General features: G+C 45.8%; 2 protein-coding genes across 3 annotated transcripts in view; one reads left to right on the top strand and one right to left on the bottom strand.

The window, feature by feature from the left end:
• OSTF1 (osteoclast stimulating factor 1) overlaps window positions 1-17,258 on the bottom strand; it is a 56,739-nt gene extending 39,481 nt beyond the window's left edge. Inside the window, exon 1 of the mRNA XM_049634052.1 lies at window positions 16,832-17,258. Coding sequence (XP_049490009.1) covers window positions 16,832-16,865 — 34 coding nt within the window. The 5' untranslated portion in view covers window positions 16,866-17,258. The remainder of the gene's footprint in view (window positions 1-16,831) is intronic.
• A 226-nt stretch (window positions 17,259-17,484) lies between these two features.
• Window positions 17,485-22,622, top strand: part of NMRK1 (nicotinamide riboside kinase 1) — a 28,233-nt gene continuing 23,095 nt past the window's right edge. For both annotated transcript variants that reach the window (XM_049634069.1, XM_049634061.1), the window contains exons 1-2: window positions 17,485-17,570; window positions 20,842-20,905. In XM_049634069.1, the coding sequence (XP_049490026.1) occupies window positions 20,877-20,905 (29 nt within the window). In that variant the 5' untranslated portion in view covers window positions 17,485-17,570; window positions 20,842-20,876. The remainder of the gene's footprint in view (window positions 17,571-20,841; window positions 20,906-22,622) is intronic.

Genomic DNA, 22,622 nt, shown 5'->3' with positions numbered 1-22,622 from the left:
TTTTTTTAATGTTTATTTTTGAGAGAGAGAGAGAGAGAGAGAGAGCACACAAATGGGGGAGGAGGCAGACAGAGGGAAACACAGAACCCAAAGCAGACACCAGACTCTGAGCTGTCAGCACAGAGACCAACGCAGGGCTTGAACTCACGAACCATGAGATCATAACCTGAGCTGAAGTCGGACACTTAACCGACTGAACCACCCGGGTGCCCCATAAGGTTTTACATTTTTAATGGTTGGGGAGCAGGAGGATCGAAGGAATAATAATATTACAAGACACATGAAAATTATCTGAAATTTAAATTGCAGTGTCGGTAAGTAAAGTTTTATTGGAACAGAACCCATATAGACATTCTGTTCTATGGCTGCTTTCACTCTATGATGGCAGAGTTGAGCAGTGCAACAGGAAGCATCTGTGGCCCACAAAGCCTAAAATATTTACTATGTGGATCTTTATGGAAGAAAGTCTGCCTACCCCTATCCTCTGGCCCCTATTCCTGTTAGTAACGAGTCAGACCACAGGAGCATTAGCCCCAGCAGGAAGGGTCCAAATCAGTCTCTCACAGACTCCACAAGCAGTGTGGGTTTCAGCCTCATCCTATGTGAAATGACTGGTTGTCTATACATCCAAGATTGAGACAGAAGATTCTCTAACACTAAAATCTTTCATCCAAAACGGAATTCCCCATCTAAACCCATGTTTATGGGACACTTACCACGAACCAAGTACCATGCAAAGTGCTGATTTGCCACAACCCATTTAATCTTCAAAATAACCCTGGGCAGGGGGCGCCTGGGTGGCTCAGTCAGTTGGGCATCCGACACGATTTCGGCTTAGGTCACGATCTCATGGTTCGTGAGTTCAAGCTCTGTGTTGGGCTTTGGGCTGACAGCCTGGAGCCTGCTTGGGATTTTCTCTCTGCCCCTCCCTCACTTGGGCCTTCTCTCTCGCGTGCGCACGCGTGCTCTCGCTCTTGCTCTCTTTCAAATAAATAAAGTTAAAAAAAATGCAGGGGTGACCTGGGTGGCTCAGTCAGTTAAGTAACTAACTTCGGTTCAGGTTATGACTTCGCTGTTCATGAGTTGGAGCCCTGCATGGGGCTTACTGCTGTCAGCGCAGAGCCGGCTTCGGATCCTCAGCCCCCCTCTCTCTGCCCCTCTCCTGCTTGCACTCTCTCAAAAATAAATAAACATTTAAAAAAAAAAACTTGAAAAAAATCCTGGGAAATAAATACTTTATGTATGTAGCCTACTACATAGCTGGGGTAACTGAGGTTAGAGAAGACAAGTAACTACTTCAAATCTACACAACTAGAAAGGGGCAGACATGGGGTTTAAACCCAGGGCTTCTGGTCTCAGGACTCTGGATGATGCCAGCAGGCTGGGATTAAGTGAGAATGAACAAGTCAATTTACGTAAAGGACTTAATGAAGTTCCTAAGGTATTTTATGCACCCACAAGTTTAGCTATTACCATTTATTACAAATTTTTAGTTGATGTGAGGGGTCATTCCCTGTGTCTTTAGCGTCATTGGCAAGGCCATGAGGCCATTTACCCTAATCTTGCTCCCATACATAAGAGAATTTAACATTTATCACACCCCAGCAGAGAAATCTTCACATTTTTGTTAAGCAAAGAAAGTATAATATGTAATATTACATCTCTGAAGGGCTATCAAAGAATTAAATGTAAGTTTTAAGTTGTCATTTTTGAAACCTATAGCTACTGTCTTTAATCTATGCAAGGTGCCATAATAAAATGCGACAATCTGGGTGGTTTACACAGACGTTAATTTCTCACAGCTCTGGAGGCTGGGCAGTCTCGGATGAAGATATGAGCCAACCTGGTTTCTGGTGAGAACCCTCTTCCTCACATGCACATGGCTGCCTTCCCACCGTGTGTCCACACGGCCGTAGTATGCAGAAGTATATACAGAGAGATTCTCCCTTCTTAGAAAACCACTAATCCCACCATGTGGGCCCCATCCTCATGACTGACTCTAACCCTAAATGCTTCCCCAAGGCCCATCTCCAAATACCACCACACAGGGGGTATGAGTTCTGGGGGAACATAAACACTGAGCTCACAACAGCTATGAATATAGGATTATAAAAGAGACAGAAACGCATGAACATGTAAATGTACCCACGTGGGAATAGAGATTCAACAGTAAAAACAATAAAAAGGTTTATCGCGACCTTTAAAAATCAGCTTTTGGGGAATAGGCTTATACAAAAAGTGCTGGTTTGATGGTAATATTACCTACACAATCTATGCATGGAAGAAACAGCAGAAAAAAACAACATCAAAATGCTAACAGTTACTCTGGGTGGTGCCACGATGAGCCAGGTTTATTTTCTTCCTTTACTTTGTAAATTGTCCACAAAGAATGAGAATCCCACATACAATCAGGAAAACATGGTTTCTTCCAATGCCCTATTGAAGCACAACTCATGTTATCTGTACTCTGTCAGCAGAGGTGGTCTCTTTTTTTTATTAGTTTATTTATTTTTGAGAGAGGGAGCGAGAGTGGGGAGGGGCAGAAAGGGACAGAGAGCATCCCAAGCAGGCTCCCCGCTGTCAGCACAGAGCCCAACGTGGGGGTCGGACTCACGAACCATGAGATCATGACCTCAGCTGAAATCAAGAGTCAGATGCTAACGGACTAAGCCACCCAGGTGCCCCAGCAGAGTATTTTTTAATATTGAGTCCTCTTTGCCTCCTTGATCTCACCACACACACACACACACACACACACACACACACACACACAGTCAGTGGGGAGATAAGCAACCACGATGCCGAGGGTGACACGTAAGCCACACTGACGGTGGGAGACCTGTAGGTCAGTGCAGCCTGCACAAGAGGTGGCATGCACTTTGTCTCTGGAAAGATAAGAGGAGTTGCCAATGAAAGAGGAGCAGGGCAGACCCAGAATTCGGAGCCTGTATGCAGACAGAGGCCCGGAGGCCAGGCAGGGGGGAGGAGGAAAGTCACGGAAATCCGTGGGCCTGAGCCCGGCAGGAGAGATACTTGCTGCCTGGAGACATAAGCAGACTGGGCAGAGATGTCTCAAATGTCTCCGAGACCCACATTAAGAAATACGTTGCACAGCGGGGCTCAGGAAACACACACACACACTCACCCCTAAAACACAGCTTCCAAAAAAAAAAAACCAACTTATCCTTACTTTCACTGATTCTCTCTGGTATCTTCTATTCTTGCTCTATTCTCTTTCCTTCCTTCTTATCAAGATGCTAGTCATTGCACACTACACAGACTTTGTGACCTACCACTGGGTCACCACTCACAGTCTGAAAATACACCAGGCTGGAGCATTTAACATATGAATGTGTGTAACCAGTGTCCAGGGGCCAAATGGAAATTCATTCAGATTTAGATATCTGGTAATCTTGGCAATAATGAAGCGCTCTCAGATTATAAAATATTAAAAATGGCCTTAGAAATTATTTTTATTTCAAGAAAAAATTTTTTTTTCATTTTGAGCAAATAATAAGTGGACAAGCTTAAAATTCAGACTTCATGAATGCCCAATTCATTGGAAAATTACAATTGTACCCAGGAGATAAAAAGTTGCCAGAACAACAACAAAAAAGGCCTTGGTCTTAGCCCTCTATAAAGACCCATGCTAGTGGGGCGCCTGGGTGGCTCAGTTGGTTGAGAGTCCAACTTCGGCTCAGGTCATGATCTCACGGTTTGTGGGTTCAAGCCCCATGTCAGGCTCTGTGCTGACAGCTCAGAGCCTGAAGCCTGCTTGGGATTCTGTGTCTCCTTCTCGCTCTGCCCCTCCCCCGGTCCTGCTCTCTGTCCCTCTCTCTGTCTCAAAAATAAACATTAAAAAAAAAATCCATGCTAGCAAGACAACATGATGATAAAAATGTCTCCTTTACTTAAAAGGCCCCTTTAAAACCTGATATAAGGACAAAGATACACACCGTATCTAAGAACAAAAAAAGAAAATTTCTAGAGACATAGACCGAACTCAAGCAAGGTGTTCACTTGAAGCTTACCTGATGGCCACACAGGGGCCAGATCTGTAGCTGAGGGCATTTTACTACTTCTCATTAACACCAGAACTCTCATATAACAATACAAACTCTGGATGAATGGCAAACATTATCAAACACAGCAGGAGAAACTAATGAGAGGGCAATGACTGGCAATACCCCTGAAACTGAGCTCCTCTCCATTCAGAAAACAAAAGGACTCAAATTTTCTTCTGCAGCACAGACACGAGACTCTGCCAAAGCCCATATTCAAAAGTACAACAGAACCCAAGACAGGAGAGTGGGTTCAGAGAGGCCATCTGTAGGAAATCAACAAGATGTCTAAGACGCTCATTTCTTCCAAGATCATCTACTTACTAATACAACAACCTTTAAACTGGAAATTACTCCCTAGTTGCATCCTCTGTCAAGACAGACAGCGGTGCTCCTTCACAAGGTTTACTACCTTTTCCTGAGGGTCTGGTTCCTATCCTGAAAGTGGTGAGCCTCAAGGGGCCTGGTGGCCCTAACACCTTGTGGCCATTCCAGGGCCACACCTGGCAGCTCACTGAAGGTTCAGCCCAGGCAGGGAGGATGCCCCAGGCGATCAGTTCCTTCTCCCAAATTGCCTAGTCCCTTAAGTCTAGACGGTTTACGGAAAGGAGGGTTTAGACACAGCTCTGGAGGCCTGGAAAGACCCCAGGAATCCAAGTGGCTCCCAGAAAAGGGAGAATGTTAACCCAAAGAAATGCTCAGGTATTTTCCCACACCAGATCAGATGCTCGTAGGAGGAAGGAGAATGGGGTTGGATTTCCCCTAGAGAGTGGTAAGGCCAGACAAGTGAAAAGCTGTGGTTTTCTGGGGCTGTAATTAAAATAGGGTAATTACAGGATCGTTCTGATGAAAATCTCCCTTCTACTCAAGGCCTGGGCAGGAGCTATGACAGCACACTCCTGAGGGTCTTGTACTTAGATTCGGCGGCTAAAACCTCAGCCGCTCCAAGGCCCAGGGTACCTTTCACACCCATTCCTGAGGCTGCAAAGTGCTCATGGATTTGTGTGTGTGTGTGTGTGTGTGTGTGTGTGTGTGTGTGTGTGTGTGTTGTTAACTCCTTTTCATTCATGGATGCCCAGACGATCATTTATCATTTTATGAACACGGGGTCATCGGCTGAGGGAAGGCAGGGGATGGAGACATTGGAATGTGCCCTAAAATGTCTAGGAATACAGCCCCTCCTAAATCCTTGAGCCTGAAGAAACACTTGCTGTTTACAATGTGGATGGGATGACAGTGAAAACCCCAGTCCACAGGGACAGAAGAGGGAAAGTTCTGTGCTCTCTTGGATGGTGGCTTCCCACCGACATGCAGTGGGTTGTGTAAATTGCAGGCTTTCATAATAATTACTAGGAGTTCGCTCTCCTTCAATACCCACTGTCCAGCTACAGAAGTAACCTGCCTTCTCTCATCATCTGGTCTAACAAACTCCAGTTTCTTTACCTATGGTCTTAAGACATTTAGTAGAGACTTAATACTCAATTTCTAACTACGAACAATTTTTTTTTAGTTCTAAAATTACAGCAATAACATTTATTCTGATCAGGATACAATGTACAATGTACAATGTTATGTTCTTAAATTTATCATTATATCCTTAGGAGTATATAAATATTATTTTCTTTAAAAACAAACAAACAAGGGGTGCCTGGGTGGCTCAGTTGGTTGGGCGACCGACTTTGGCTCAGGTCGTGATCTCGCCATCTGTGAGTTCGGGCCCCACGTCGGGCTCTGTGCTGACAGCTCAGAGCCTGGAGCCTACTTCAGATTCTGTGTCTCCCCCTCTCTCTATCCCTCCCCTGTTCATGCTCTGTGTCTCTCTGTCTCTCAATAATAAACGTTAAAAAAAAAATTAAAACAAACAAGGTGGCTTCTGGGTTTTTTAATATTTTTTTATGTTTTTATTTTATTTTTGAGAGAGAGTGCGAGACAGAGTGAGAGAGAGAGGGAGACACAGATCCAAAGCAGGCTCCAAGCTCTGAGCTGTCAGCACAGAGCCTGACATGGGGCTTGAACTCACGAGCCATGAGATCATGACCTGAGCTGAAGCTGGACGCTTAACCAACTGAGCCACCCAGGCACCCCAGCTTCTGGTTTCTGTGTGAGCCCTACGTAACTTACAAAGTGACAGGTGGACTGAGAACCAATCTCTTGGTGGAACAAGTATCTCTCTTCTGAAGAGAAGCACTGAAAACCCTCCTTCCTGGAATGAAATTTGAGAACTGCTACAAAGCGAGGTCTGAACTTGAATTCACGGCTTAAAATTGTCACTTCCAAAACAGACAGGAAAAAACAAGATGGGAGAACAATATTTTGCACAGAGACTTAATTTCAAAAAACTAGCAGTATATTCTTAAATCTCAAATCTACGGAGTTGATGTCACTGAGTTATAATTGACTTTGTACATTTTTCAAACATAAAAGTCCCAAGAGCCATTCAGGAATGACTTTTTTTTTTTTTTTTTTTGGCCACTGGAATGTCATTGGGCACATTTCTGCAGAGCCACCCTGATGCTGTATGCCTGTAGGCAACTGAGGAAAAAAAAAAAAACAGTAACAAAAACAAAGTCCACTGTCCTATGTAGCTAGAGTCTAAGTGAAATCAGATCAGGTCTAATTAAGAATATATTATGTCTCCACCCAAACCCTCTTCCCATCCTTTCCCCTCTCTCTGTCATGGAAATCTGGACTTAGGAAAAAGTCCTTCAAGTATTTAATGCTTCCATCTGTGGGCAATCAATCATCTGGCCCTGAGCACTGGAAGCAGCAACGCAGTGGGTAGAGGACCACTGAAAATGTCCTATGGCTCCAGAAGAGGCATAGAATGAAATGATGTAGAAACCTGTGGGATTATTTGAAAAGTTAGTCTCAGGCAATGAACACTTGAAGCAAATGAAGAAACCTAGGACCAGAATGGGTGTGGTCTCACTCATCAAGGTGACCCAGCAAGTCAATAAAAGAATGGGGGCCAGAACTTTATTTCCAAACTAATGTCCATTTTCCATTACTATATTCTTTTTTTTAATGTTTATTTATTTATTTGCGGGGGGGGGGGGGGGACATAACTGGGGGAGGGGCTGAGAGACAGAGACAGAGAATCCCAAGCAGACTCCACACTGTCAGCACAGAGTCTGATGCAGGGCTCAGTCCCACGAACCAGGAGATCACGACCAGAACAGAAACCACGAGTGGGACCCTTAACCAACTGAGCCACCCAGGCACCCATTACTGTATTCTGCCTCCGCCTCCTCCAAATCACAGCTTGGTCACCCTATGAGCCTGTCTTCATACTTGAAGTCCTACCATTAGAGTGGTTCATTTTAAAAGGTAATTCTTTTCGGGAATCTTGTGTTTAGCTTATCTTATTCTTTAATGTAAATACCTTTGGGAAGGGGATGTTGATAAACCAGTGATTTGTTTAACACTGCAGATCAATTTGTTCATCAGATGTGAATCAGTGACTTTGTTCCCAGAACCCTGGGGAATTAAAGAGTAGAAGGAACCAAGTTCCAGGTGACTTCAGAGGAAAACTTCAGTCTTCAGCGAGATACTCTTGGAAGGCTCTCTGGACATGCGGCCCTGACTCCTTGAGGTACAATAATGAGAGCTTAACCAACAGCTAGTTGGCTGTGACATTCAGGTCTGCCAAAGGTTAGTTCTGGAAAATGAAGGCAGACCAAGGGGAAATCCATTCAAGAGTAGACACAGACCCACACTAATCTTAGGGTCATAGTACGTCAGAAAGACACAGGTGTGTTAGCCAAAGGTCCACGTGATACGGAGCAGGTATCCTAAGCAGGGAAAAAGCAGGCCAATGACAAGGACTCAGGGCAAACTAGGAAGCAGATTTCCTGTGCCAGTAAACAAAAAAGTGCTAGACCAGACGGCAAGACACCAAGAGACCTAGTACCAACCAAAAATCAGAAAGTGGGCCTGAGCCCATTGTGGAGAACAGAGCTCCTACCAAGCCAGCGTCAAGTCCTAGGCACCCTTTAGAGCCCCAATACTTAGGTACAGAATTGGCCCTCGAGAGCAGGAAGGCATTAAGCAAGTACTAGAAGTAAGCCTGTCGATGTGACAGGCTCCCTGAAAGAGGAAGTGGACAGTCACCCCTAAGCAGTGACTCCTACTTCACGGTTCAGCAGTTCATAGGCCCAGGTTCTGGTCGGCAGCTGCTTGCGTGACTCATATTTAGAACCTGAGTGCAGAGGAATAAAAGGGAATGACTTATTCCCTAACAGAAGAATAAGGCTGAGAACAATGTCAAGTTTGACACAGTATTAAGAAAATGAACTTTGTGGGCACCTAGGTGGCTCAGTCAGTTAAGCATCCTACTCTTGATTTTGGCTCAGGTCACGATCTCACGGTTGGCGAGTTCGAGCCCTGCGATGGGCTCCACGCTGATGGTGCAGAGCCTGCTTGGGATTCTCCCTCTCCCTCTCCCTCTGCCCCTCCCCTCCTCTCTCTCTCTTTCTCTCTCTCTCTCTCTCAAAACAAACTTTTTTTTTTTTATTTTTTTTCTTAATGTTTTTATTTATTTTTGAGACTTCAGAAAGAGACAGAGCATGAATGGGGGAGGGTCAGAGAGAGGGAGACACAGAATCTGAAACAGGCTCCAGGCTCTGAACTGTCAGCACAGAGCCTGACACAGGGCTCAAACTCATGGACCGCGAGATCATGACCTGAGCCGAAGTCGGCCGCTCAACCGACTGAGCCACCCAGGCGCCCCTCAAAACAAACTTTAAAAAACAAAAATAAAGACGACGAACTTTGGAGGGACAGGTTTCTGTTGCGATGAGTGTCTCACAGCCAGTTTCCTGCCTAAAAAACCAGCAAGAATACCTTCTGTTTAGGTCCTCCCAGGGCCACAGTCGACAAGCTTGTGCTGACTCATCAAAACAACAGGCCCAAAACGCAGCCGCAAAATCCTGTAAACCTGGGTAAGCAACATTTTAGACACACAAGAGTCTGGTTTTGTCAAGCAAGGGAATCTAAGATACTCTGTGGTCTGAGATGCCCGCCAGATGTGACAAAAGGCCAGGGGCTTCGCCTGGGCTGGCCGCCCCCACCCATGCTCGGGGAGCTAGGACTCGGAGGCGGGTCCCCCCAAGGCATGGGTCGGATTAGGAGGTTTCCGGAAGACCCAGCCGCTCCAGAATACTCTCCAGGTGGAAGTCATTTCTTTGTCTCATGCAAGTGAGTCGATTCAAATGTCTCCTGTTAGCTGAGGGAATCCCTTAATAGAATCCATGACTTTATCAGAACCAAGCAAAATCCCTGGATCAAAGGATGGCACAGAGACTTCAAGGCTGCCTTCAGATCCTTGTAAGGGGGCCTGAGACAGACCCTCCAGCAGGAGAATAGACTGAGTTGGGTCTCTAGAGTCTTCCTTAACTTGAATTCAAACTGCCTCAGGCTCCCTGGAAATCCAGCACCCCAGACTAGGAAAGGACCACGTTCCGTGCATTCTTTGGTCCCAAGAATATTAAACCAAAGTAGTCCATCAAGTTCTAAGGGATGCTAAAGAGTTTTTAAATCCCATGTCAATCAAATCCACAAATACAAAACTCTCCCCCAAGTCCTACGCCAAGAGTAGGGTGAGGAATTTGCCTTGTGATTTTCTAAAAATTCTACAGATGCCCAAGCATAAAGTGGGAAGTGACTAGCAAGAATTCATTAAGAGGAAGTGGCCACCACAGTCCCACCAGCGACTTAAGTGACTTTAAGCTGTGACCCTCTTTAACATTTGGCTGCACCCCAAACGCCCACAGCCATTGTTAACATCCTGACAAACAGACAAGCAGATACGCGTGCACAGGGCTGACACGCGGACAGTCTCACTTTCTGCAGGGAGCAGTACTGTTTTCCACAATCTCTTACTCCAGGCCGACGGCTTTCTCTTTAATTCAGAACAAATTTCTCCAGTTCACAGCTCCGTGTGTGCAGACCAAGTCCCCTGGCTTCTCTGAGAGAGGGGAGCTCAGCTTCAAGCAGTCAGGCAAACCGAGATTGGAGGACATACCAAGTTATCTCATTGTGCCCGAGTCAAATGACATTTCCCGCTTTTTCTGCCTAGCAAACTCTTACTCAGCATTCAAGACTCTGCTTAAATTTCCCCCCTTAGGTGACACACCCCAAGCGTCCTCAAAATTCTCTGCTTTGGACTTCCCAGCGCTTTGATTCCTGTCTCCTATCCTATGCACTGAAATTTTTCTGTTTAAGGCATGTGCACACATTTTTGGTAGGAAGGTAAACTGGTAAAACCTTTTTGGAGAGCATTTCGGAAACGTCTACGAAAATGACGATGCACATACGCTCTGATTCAACAATCAGACCTCCAGGACTTTCTCTTGCAGATCAACTCACGCCAAGCAAGCAGCTAGGCTGTTGTAACTACGTAAATATGGAAACAATCTAAAAGTGCATTCTAATCTACTGTGCAACCATCTAATGTGGGTCTGGGTAAATAGATACAGTGGAATATCACGTGACCCTTCAAAAGCACCAGGGAGCTCTCTCTATACTGTTATCTGTAAGTTTTTCCCCAAACTCCTCCAATATTTTTGATCGTCTTTTTTTCCCCAGCTTTACTGAAGTATGACTGACAAACTGATACAAAATCTTGATGTGACGGCTCACATTAGCCCACTGAAAGACGTTTCTCCGTCCCTCTCCGTCTCTCCTTCTCTCTCTTGGTCTCTCATGTGTTTTGTCTTCCCCTGAGCATTAAACAACGGAGTACAACTTTGGCAATGGTTTTCACCGGACATGAAGTATGAGGTGAAGGGCGTCAGAATATGCCACTCCAAAGCAGGCCACTTTGGTATAGGAAGTATTTTGAGCTGAAGGCAATTGAGAAAAAATAGACACAGCCTCTCTGCCTCCAAAGCCTCTCTTCCTTCTCCCCATCTGCCTAAAAGCAGGGCATAAATTTCCTTCATGAAGGAGTTCTCTCCCCATACAAGAAAGAAAACTTTTATTATCAGAGGTGGAGATGACAGGTAGTTGTGTCTACACAAACAAACCTTACTAAAATAATCCTTATCTTCGATTACTTCCCTATATATTTACCTTTCCATAATTTACTGCCCCTAGAAACCAAAACCCCTCTTTCCTTTGTCTAGTCATTTCTCCACGATGTATCATGCTTCCAAAATGGCACATAAGCTTTCAAATCAACCCCTTCTTTGGATTTTCACCTCTTTTGTGTATGGCCCCCGTGCAGGTAAAACTGAAAATGTCAAATAAACTTGTATGCCTTTTCTTCCTGTTAATCCGATTTTGCATTAGCTTAATTTGCAGGACACAGAACATAAGAAGGTAGAGGGAAGATTTTTTTCCTCCCCTACACAGGTGTGTCAGAAAAGCTCACTGCACTGGTGACACTGGAGTCAAGCTGTGTGAATGCTGGAACACAAGATGGAGAGGGCGCCACTGTTTCCAGAAATAGTACCGATGGATACTGCCTCCAGCCTTTGCAGCTTTATAGTGTAGCTAGAAGATGTTCCCAACCACAGCCCACTCCACCTTCTTCCGGACAAGGACTTTATGATGTATCTAGACTTTTTATGTATTTGCCATGAATAAAAAGTTTAGCTGCTGCAAAGTTACAAGGAAATAAAAGGTTATTCTACTCTCAAAAAGTATCTCAGAGTCTAATACAGAAGCATTGAAAGAGGGGAGTTATACAACACAAATGCAAATAACACACAACTGCCTAAGTCAATAAAGGTGGCTGCCTGAAACAAAAGCCAGTCCTTGGGGTGCCTGGGTGGCTCAGTGGGTTAAGTGTCCGACTTCAGCTCAGGTCATGATCTCGCGGTCCGTGAGTTCGAGCCCCGCGTCGGGCTCTGTGCTGGAGCCTGGGGCCTACTTTGGACTCTGTGTCCCCCCCTCTCTCTCTGCCCCTCCCCTACACACGCTTTGCTTTGCTCTGTCTCTCAAAAATAAATAAATGTGAAAACAATTTAAAAAACAAAAACAAAAAAGCCAATCTAATAGATCCTCATAGATTTCTCTGTCCAAAAGACATAGCTTGCACTTAAGGCCGGTGTGCCATTCTCAGGTCAAACCAAAACACCACTTCCTAGATCTGAGACCTTTAAGTGGCTTAGTTGACTTCATTAAGTCCTACTTCACCCATAAAATGGGGATATTAGGCCCCACCTCATAGGGAAGTTAGAATAACTAAATGAGATAGAACACATAAAATGCTTTGCATAGTACCGGATACTTAGGGCCAAATAAATGTTAGCTATTATTATCATCATCATAATCATCATTCTGGAAGTTTCAGAATGTTTTCCAAACTTTATTCTGCCACCAGGCATAAATGCAGCATCACGTTTATGAAGGAAACTATCCAAGTGCACATTTCTAGCCAACCCCATCTCACCGTTGATGAATTTATTTATTCAGAGGGGAAAAAAAAATACACAAAAGTTCCGATCATTTTAGATGAAGACCTTTTTCCTCTCAACAGTGTTACATAAGCAGCATATGTATGCCATCTTTGAAGTTTATGTTTTTATTGTAAATACAAAAGAACCCCAAATACTGACATTTGCTTTTTCAAAGTCCCACGAATTTATTTTCATAAGACACAAAATATTTACGCTGTTTTATTTCCACCACCAAGATCAATAAGCCATTTAAAAGAACTGGTCAAGGTCAGACATCAGGCTTCCAACTACAGTGGAGGGTAATCAAACCGGCTTAGAAAGAGACGATTCTAGTTCAAATCTCATTCAATATCCTTTGGCCCATCTTTACAGAATAAAGTCTCAGAATAAAGTCTCTTTTTAAAAAAAAAGGTCTTTGTGAGAATACAAGCTGTCCTCTCCACTCTGAGAAGCCAGGTGGCTTCACCCTAATTGATCAGCAAGGCTTGGGAGGGCGGCTGAAAAGAACAAAAAGTGCTGTATTTATAAAACTGAGAGGCTACATTGGTCCCAAAGAAGGAGGGGGGGTCCCATAGAGAATAAGCTAAAGACTATTAAGTCATGACTAAAAACCATATTAGACGGTGGCCCATCTAATAATTAGAGGGGAGAGTTTCAATGACAGACCTTGAGTGGCCAAAAGTGACCCTATAAAAGGAAATCAGTAAGAAAGGAAAAGTCAAAATGTGACAATTGATTTTTTTTAATGTTTATTTATTTTGAGAGAGAGAGAGAGAGACAGAGGGATAGAGTGCAAGTGGGGGAGGGGCAGAGAGCAAGGGAGACACAGAATCTGAAGCAGGTTCCAGGCTCTGAGCTGTCGGCACAGAGCCCAATGTGGGGCTGGAACTCACAAACCGTGAGATCATGACCTGAGCCTAAGACGGACACTTAATCGACTGAGCCACCCAGGCGCCCTGACAACTGATTTTCAAGCAGAGTGTAAATGATAATTTACTGACTGTAGGAAATCAGCCAATCAACAGCAAACCACTTAAAATTGAAACTGAGACACACTTCTGAGGATAACTGTGCCTTCTTTTTTGAATAAAATAGATTCGGAGAATCCTGAGAACAGTAATTATCACTAGATAGGCAGGGATGGTATTTCTATGTTTATATATTGTTTTTCTATATGTATTTCCTAAATTTTCTACAATAAAAATATATATTTTGAAGCTTGGAGAAAGAAAGAGGTAGAAAAAACATATTACTTTTATTTTTAATACCAAGATTTTTCTTAACAAAATGGGTAAGATCAGCCATCCAATTATAGATATAGGTTAATCTAAGATATTGTCTAAGATACATAAATTTGCCCCATCAGGCTCGACACCTCCATGGGCGAGACCCTATTTTATCATTCCTTGGAACCCCAATATCTAGCACGAGGCCTAAAAGATTAGCTGCATATATTAAGAAATGTTTAGCAAATGAATTTTGGATGTGGCTGCAAACCCACACTCTGGTGTAACCCCAGGAAGGTACAAAAGAAAATGGTCCCCTTATGGGACATATGGCAATCATCCCAATAGGTATATTACTGACATTATAGCTTAATGTCTCTTGCTACTAAAATCTTCCATGAAGGCCTGTGTGCTCCCTCACCTAGCTCCCCTCCTTTTGGCACTGCGTGTGGACTTGAACCATGCTGTTTTGCTGGGGTCTTGCTCTGCAGGAAGCTACAGGAACTACTACCGTGATAGAGACCATCTTACAGAGATGTCCGGTTCACTCCAACACTTTGAAAGAACCCATGGGAAGTTGATCTCAGATCTCAGGGTCATTAAAGTAACTCTCCTCAGAGCACGTAATACATTTTAATTTTATGATGAGTAGGAATCTTATAATTGATCTTTTATCTTTATGCTGGAAGCTGAGAGCCAAATCTATAGCCATCTTTTAGAAACCCGGGAGGACCTTGGGACATGCATGTTTGTAAGCTAACCTTTCCTCTGGTTTCCTCTTATTCTTCTTCCCTCCTTCTACATGGCCCTTTCTTGCCTTCTTAACAGCTGGGATGAGGCAGGGTATAAACAAATCAAGAAGCCAAAAATTAAATGCACCCCCCCCACCCCTAATTTCAAGCTGCTCCAGACATTTTTCACCCATGCATCTTGCGTGCAGGATAAGAGTGTAGAGCTCAACACCACTCTCCTCACTGCTGTTGGCCAGGGGGTGACCTTTATATGCCATCTGTGATCTGAAAATCTGACTGAGGACCAGAGACACTTTCCTTTCCACTCCCACCCACCAGCTCTAACATACACAAGACCATGAATGCGAATGGTGCACTGTGATGTTAAGGCAGAACAGCATTATGAGTAAGAAACGCAGATTCTGAAACCAGAGGGACCTCAGTACTAATCCTGCCTGCTCCGCTCTACCGGCTACTGACCTTGGGCAAGTTACGTAACCTCTCTGTGCCTTGCCTTAATTTCCTCGCCTGTGCAATGGGAACAATAATGGCACTGACCCAACAGGGTTGTTGTGAGAAGTAAATGAGTTAATACATGTAAAGTGATTAGATCAGTGCCTGGCACTCAGTACGTGCGTGCCACTACTCTAATGGGACAGGACAGTTTTGTTTTCCATTAAGCCAGGCCATGCGATGTCTCAACTCTGATTGAAAGTAGAATGTCTCACTATAAATGAGTAAACTCACAAACTGATTTCTGTGGTCACCTTGAGTTCGGATCTCATTTAAAAATCAGTGTGGAGTCAAAGCTCTTTCAAACATTTGCTTTCTGATTTGCTGAAGAGAAGGAGAATGCAGCAATGTCCAACAACAAAACGGTTTGTGGGAGTGTATCCCCAACGGTAACAGTGGGATCCTTCCATCAAACCTGACTATGCCCGACTACTCATGCACACCCTTGGACATCGCAGTCAATGCTTTCCCAGCTGCAGCACAGACATCACTTGAAGGTCTAGAGAAATGAAAAAGCTCATGGACTTCTCAGGACGTTCTTTAAAATAAAGTACTTTGTTCGGCGATCAAAGAAGAACAACAAGGCTTTGTTGGATACTTGAGGTCCTGATTTACATCTGATTTTACCTCCTACACGTGCTCTTAAAATGCAAACTCCTCATCAGATTCCACTTAGGAAGAAACACAGAACCCAGCACTAGCCCCGCCCCATCTTTGCTCGCAGCAAAGCCAAAGTCCCAGCAACTTCCTTCACACCCAGTCCACCAAAAAATTTAAGTCCTTGGTGAATGACTGTCACAGATATGAGTTTGTACATAATTTTCAAATAAAATGACTTGAAACTGCCACAGTATGATGGCAAAGAAAGAAAACTAGATAATCATGAAAGGTGTAGTACTTGCAACCAAGGTTACTTCTAAATGTGATGTGAAAGGACACATTTCAGCTCCTGCGATACTGAACTTCCAGGAGACTGGAAGAAACAACCCGAGAGTGTGTCAGGGCCATTTATCTTCCATTTCCTACGTTTCCCGTAATTACTCACCAAATGAATGCACGAGTTTGTTACAGTACTGAATTGAAATACGTCAGCCCCTTTCACATTCTCCTTTCTCCATATCATAGAAAATATTCTAAGAATAGAATCAAAAATGAACAGGGACTGTAGGCCAAGAACACTGCTTGGAGGAATTTAGTAATCTCACCCTCTCCAGCTTAAGCCCCGCAAATTCATTGGGGGAGCGGAGGCAGTGGACTTGTACAGCACGATAAAGAGACACTCCCGAACTGCAACAGCCGAGATTACTTCTGCCGCAGCCTAGATTCTCCCCGCCACGAGCTAGAGTACAGAGTTTTCTAAATGCTTTCCCCAAGATCCCGAGGTCAGTTTCAAAAGCGGCTCCTCTCAAAAGTCCCAAAGGACACTCGCTCACCCACCCCACCCTGCAAGCAGAGCACTTCCCGTTCGCTCTGGCCGGTCAAGAACTCTAACTTGACAGTGACACACACTGAAAAAAAGGAGGAAGTGGCTAAAAGACCATTGCAAGGCATAGATACATATATGTATTTCTTTAAGAGGGGCAAGATCCCTGTCTTCTGGTGAAGCTTCAATGGGAAGTAGCCATCACACCCACTAGAAAGTTGCAGCGAATGATAATGTCGCAAAATCGAGGGCGACTCCTCTCTAAAAGAAAAAAAAAAAATTTAATCCTGGAAATCCTCTTGCTGTCCAAAATGCTTCCCTCCCCGCTGCGAACGCAACAAAGCGACCCATCCCGGTGGGTCGGCTCCCGAGAGCGAGGCTCCAGGCCGGGTACGTGCGTGGTCTGCCCTGCCAAGTGGCAGAGGAAGCGCAGGGCACCAAGGCGGCCAGGGGACCCCGCGAGCAGCTCCCTTACCTGGTTTGACCGGTTTGGGTGGCGGCTTCGACATCGCGCTTCCTGGAGCGGCGGAGCCTCGAGACCAAGCACGAAAAGCCAACCGAACGCCCCGCCAGCCGGCACGCCGGGGGCCCCAAAGTTTCTTTTTGTCTGCTGTGCGGCGGTACGCCTTCAGGGACCTGCGCCCACCCTTGGCCGTCGGACTAGCGAACGCAGTCAGAGCCGCTCGGCGCCGTGCCCCGCCCCGCCCCGCGGCCGCCCGAGCCTCCCGAGCGCGCGGCCGGGCGACGAGGAAGTGGCCGCCGTCTGGCCTCCGAGCGCTAATTGGCTCCCGGGCTGGCAGCTCCGGCGCGGCGGGAGCGCGGGCGGCGCGCGCGGCGGCGCGCGCGGCGGCGGAACGAGCCGAAGCCGAGGGAGGGCGCCGCAGGCTCGCGCCGGGGCTGGCCGGGCTGCGCGCGCCCCCGATGAGAAAGGGCCGGACCTTGCGGGGGCGCACGCGCGCGCGTGGCCCGGGTGGCCGGAGTCCCGCCCCGCCCCGCCCCGCCGGGGCTGGAGCCGGCGCCGCGTCCGGCCCGAGTGGGACGGAGCCCTCGGTTGGCGGCTGCTACCTGGGCCGCCTCCTACCGGGTAGGAGCGCGGAAGGAGGGGCATTGGGCCTCTCCGCTAGCGAGCTTTGGGGGTTGCGGCGGGTCAGCGACAGGCGCGCATTCGGCCAGCGCCTGTGCAGCTTTGCTTGGGAAGACTCGAACTGGCGCCGGTGAGTATCTGCGCGACCCGGCCGCGCTGCGCAGCGTCGCCGAGGCCTGAAGGTCTTCCCGACGTGTGGCTGTGCTGGACCCCGAACCTGGTTGCGTCTTTCGAGCCTCGTTGGGACTCTTCAGCACCCCAAACGGGCTGCTAGATGGCCTGCCGAGGAGGATGTGTCCGTGGTGGCGTGGTGCTTTAACGGCCCATAATAATCCTTAGTAAGAGACAACCAAGAGGTGGTAGGGTTGTGAAGTCACCAGGGACAGGGCCAGCTCTTGATCCCCACGAGAGGAGACAGCCTTTTATTCCACGAGTATTGTGGTGGACTCCCCACGACCCGCCTGCCACCTATTATTGTACGGCCTGCTAACTGAGAATGATTTTTACCATTTTAAAAAGGCTGAAAAGAAATCAAAAGAAGATTTTTGTGGCACGTGAAAGTTATAAGAAATTCACATTTCGGTGTCCATAAAGTTTTGCTAGAACACAGCCACGCTCATTTGGCTTCTCCGCCACAGCAGAGCTGAGCTGCTGTCCCCAAAGCCGAAAACATTGACTGTCTGCACTTCACAGAAGTTCGCCGACCCCTCACCTAGCAGATTGAATCTCCAGTGGGAGGCAAGGGCCAGAGCATACAAGAAATACAAGTGTGCGTTCAGTTCAAAATAGCACAGTCTATGTAATAAAATCAGTTGTATCTTTAAGGGAAGGGGAAAAAAAAAAAAACCTAAAAGAAAAAACTTTACAGGAGGGTCATATGTAAAGGGAAGCTTGAAAGTTTCTGCTGGGGGTTAGTGAAAGATAAAAGTGATTCCAAGGGAGAGGGGCCTGGGCTGAGTATTCGGAAATTCTGTTTACTAAAAGGGAGCAAAGTTTAAACAATAGTAGGAAAAGACTTCCCTGTTGTGTGGGAGAAGATAATCAAAATATCTGCTGAACCAGAACAACTAAGTGAGAAGTCCTGAAACATGTCACCGGTTTCAAAATATCCGACTGTTCTTTAGATGCCCTGAGAGGTACATTTCGTTATGTGTATTCGAGAGTTGCTTTCTTCCTTATAATCTGCTGATTTCTGCACATACCGCTTCTGACCGTTTTGCAGTTTAGAGGCCAAAATGTACCTCGGTTAGTAGTGGAATACACGGAATAAGCACATACAAGTAGTGAAAAAAGGATTCAGCATCCTATCTTACTTAGGGTAAAAAAGGTATCAGAGGAAATTAAAATACTCATTTTGGGTTTGCTCTGGGCTATTTTAGTTTCTTCCCCCCCCCCCCGCCCCCCATGTAAATGACTCTGCTGTTGAGGAAAACTTTGTGCTGAGAAAATAAAATACATAAATAGCTCACGAAATTGGAGGTGGTATAATAGTCCAGGGAATCAGATGCCCCAGATCAAATAGGGGTTGTCTCTCCAGGGACAGCCCGCGATTTAGTTTGTAGTTGATCAAGCCGGTTTTCGCCTCATGGGGTCTGCTACTCCATATATTTGGAGTGGGGCAAGTCTTGATTGCTGGCTTTTAAGTGTGATTTTAAAATAGTTCTCAAAGTGGGCAGCAGGCAGTGTAATAACACAAAGTGTGGAGGCGGACGGTTCCAGCCCTGCACTTGGAGTTCACCTTGGTGCTGCCCTGTGCATCCAGTGCGGTTTTTGAAATAAATGACTTCTGGTATTGCTGGGCCCACCCTCACCCCAGCACCTGTCTTGCTTTGGCTTCTCGAAGTTCCCCACCCCTCTCAACACATGGTCACGTGATCGGTGCTACTAAATTGTAGCCAACATTTACCCAAACAGTCTTGGGCAGTCTGAGACTGCTGACTACCATAGAATTAAGGGCTCCTGTTTTGATAAAAACTTGCATTTGACTGTGGGAATTCCCTCCTGAGCCCAAGCAATTTTACAGGTACGTTCTTGACTCTCACTCCTTATTTCTGAATTGCTCGTTGCCACCCAAATAATCCCCTCAAGCGTCTCTCCAGTGCCACAGCCACACTTGTTCTTTGCATGCTGTGTAATTGATCCAATATCCTCATGTGTATGCACAGCTGTGGCATGAAGCAGGGGGACCAGGAGCCCTTGCCACTCAGTGTTCACAGCCATTAATAATACATCAATAAAAATGACATCTATTATGCATGAGAGCCTCACAATTAAGCCAGCACATATGGGCATCCTTTCTTTGCTCTTGGTAATAAAGTGCTTTTTAGCAGCTTGGAAAGAAGAAAGAAAATAAGTCGCTTGGACACAGATCAGGGATGGGAATTGGGAGGGCTGCTGGGGGTCTCCAGCTCCGTGGCCACTCACCCCAGTGGCCCAGATTAGCTCCCTGATCACCCCACCAGACCAGTCCAGAATAAAGAGCAGCATTAGTTCAGGCAACCCTCAGGAAGCACTATTGTGAGATTCCCTGCAGCTGCGCCTCCTTTTCACGTAAAGAGGTGAAAACACTCCATTAGAATATCCATAGGACTGCTTTACTGAACCTTAGGGGGCCTTGTGTGAAACTGCCCTCCACCCACTAGACGAGGGGTCAACAAACAATGGCCTGTGGCTAAAACCTGGCCCTAGGCTTGAACATTTGCAGTCAGTTTTCTGATTAGGAACGCTAACTTTGAAATCCAGCAAGAGAGATGTTATCCCAGTAAGAAAGGAATTCCATTCTTCTCGTTAGTAGATGTGTATTACAACAACAAAACTGTACTCCATTATTACGTTTTGACTTCCGTCAAAAAAAACCGTTATGCAAACTTGTTTTCTCTCTTGTTGTAGAAGTACCTTCATAATAACTTTGAGTTTGCCTCTTGCCTCCCAAAGGCTCAAATATTTACTACTTGGCCCTTTTCTGAAAAAGTGTGTCTACCCTGGCCCTGGACTTTGATTTTTGAGTGAGGAAATAGTACCCTTAAAGGGAATTCACTTTCTTTTGCCTCTGGCCAGCAGTGACGTTTCCCCCCAGCTCTGTGGGTTCCCTGCCACTGGGGAAATAAACGGGTCATCTCCAGGTGATTGAATCTTAAAACTGAGTTTCAGAGTTATGAACCTCTGTCGTGTGTGGTCTCTGAGACTCTGGCCTATAAGCCTGGAGCACACCCCAGCCGTTGTGAGTCTGACAGAGAAGCTGGTACGAGTTGAAGCTCTTCTCCTGAATGTGGATAATCCAGGGTGGGGTTCCCCAGAGGTCATGGTCATCCTTCCCCCTCAGCTGGCTCTCCTAATTTAGGACTCTTATTTCTTTAGATATCCAAGTGATACACGTTCAATTTTTTTTTTATTATTTTTAGGAAATTTTACGAAGACGTGATTTTCAAAGCTAATTATGAAAACATTTGTCGTGGGAATCAGTGGGTGAGTAATTTTGCTACAAACAGCCGGTGGACGTACTCAGGATGTCCAAAGGGTGTTTTCCTGTAGACGTGGTGGGGAAGGAGGAGTCAGGATTCCTGAATCCTGAAGAAAGGAACAGGCCACTGGCTGTTTTATAAATGGCAGCAGGAGATGAGAGAGTCCCTTACAGAGAAACAGGACCCTCAGTAATCAAAATCTGCCTGTTTTACCATTTCTTTTCTGGAGTTAACATCAGATGCCTTTTTATCCTATGTCCTTATTGCCCTGGCATAATTATTAGCTGTGTGCCCCTCTCCCTCTCAAAAGTGTCCTAAATTATATGGTCGCCCAGTCTCTCTGGTACCAGAGGTGTGCATGCAAATAAGACAGCAAGGGACATTATTTGTTTTGCTACTGTTTTATGTTCATCTTTCTTCTGGGTACATTCACATTGTGCATGGTCCAATTAATGAAATACTTGAGACTATTAAAATTAGAAGTTTGTGATTTGGGGGAGATCACTGTGTTACTGTATTACATTACTGTGGTAAGTAATCAGAAGTCAAAGGGGATGAATCCAGTGGCAGAACTCTGCCTTGCCTGGCTCCCATCTAACCAGAACCAGAGTTCCGGTTTTTCTCTGCATGGCTTCTCTTGTCCATGCCTTCCCTTCTGCGCTCACTGCCATCATCCTAATTCAGACCCTCATTCCCAAATTCCAGTCCCTCCCCCCCTTAACCTTTTCTCCATACCTCTCTGCCAGTTGAATCATCTTGCAAAAAAGTTTTAATTATTCTCTCACTTAGTGAACAATAGTCAGTGGTTATCAGTCACCCAGAATGTAATCTGAGTATCCTGGTGCATGAAGACCATTCCATACGTAATAAAAGAAATGCATTAGCTTCAGGGACAGGTAGGCTGTAGGAGAGGTTTGATCCGGGAGCTCTGTGGTATCCCCAAAGACTTGTTTCTTGCCGTCTCTTTGTGTCTTCCTCCACTTGGATTCGTCCTAGACTTGGCTCCATGTTTTGGTCACAAGGACCAGTAGGTCCTGAGACTTTGTTCTTCTTAGCCTGCCTTTCTCCCTGTAAGTCACGGTTTTCCCTTTGACGGCACTAGCTCTACCCCGTGCACACGGTCACTGTGGCCAAAGGGATGGACCTGTTTATGAGCTTAGGCCAGCGGGGCCCTGCCTGGAGTTGAGAGCGGGGTCAGTCCACACCAGGCCTCGGAAGCAGGGGTGCACCTGGGGAGGCAGCTGCCCAGTCTACTCTAGCATCGAGTCCAACTTGCATTCTACGTATTCCCTTCTTCTCAATATCTGCCTCGGGCTTTCTTGCCACGTGCACTGGGTGCTGCCCACACCTCCCTAAGAAAGCCTCCTCTTTACTCTCTCTTCCTCAGCAAGTGCCAACATTTCATTTTAGTGCTGCTTCCACGAAGCACCTGCCAGACTCGGCTGCAGCGACCTCTGCTCCTACCTTTCTTCCTTCCTCTAGACTCAGTGTTGGATCTTTCTTGTATACTTACCACTTGCTACCCTATGAAATAATCATTACGTTAAGACGTCCAGGAATAGTGGGGATTCCAAAGGGTTCAAGAGTCAGTCAAGATCCTGGAAATGTAATGCATGTGTGATGATATTCACTTTTCCGGGGAAGGGGTATATAATCTTTATCAGATTTTCATGTTAAAAAATATAACTCCAAATGACTAATTTCACTTAGCATAATACCCT

This window comes from Panthera uncia, chromosome D4 (assembly GCF_023721935.1).
Source record: "Panthera uncia isolate 11264 chromosome D4, Puncia_PCG_1.0, whole genome shotgun sequence".
NCBI lineage: Eukaryota > Metazoa > Chordata > Mammalia > Carnivora > Felidae > Panthera > Panthera uncia.
Note: the sequence above shows the minus strand (reverse complement) of the source record. Positions and strands in the feature narration are given on the sequence as shown.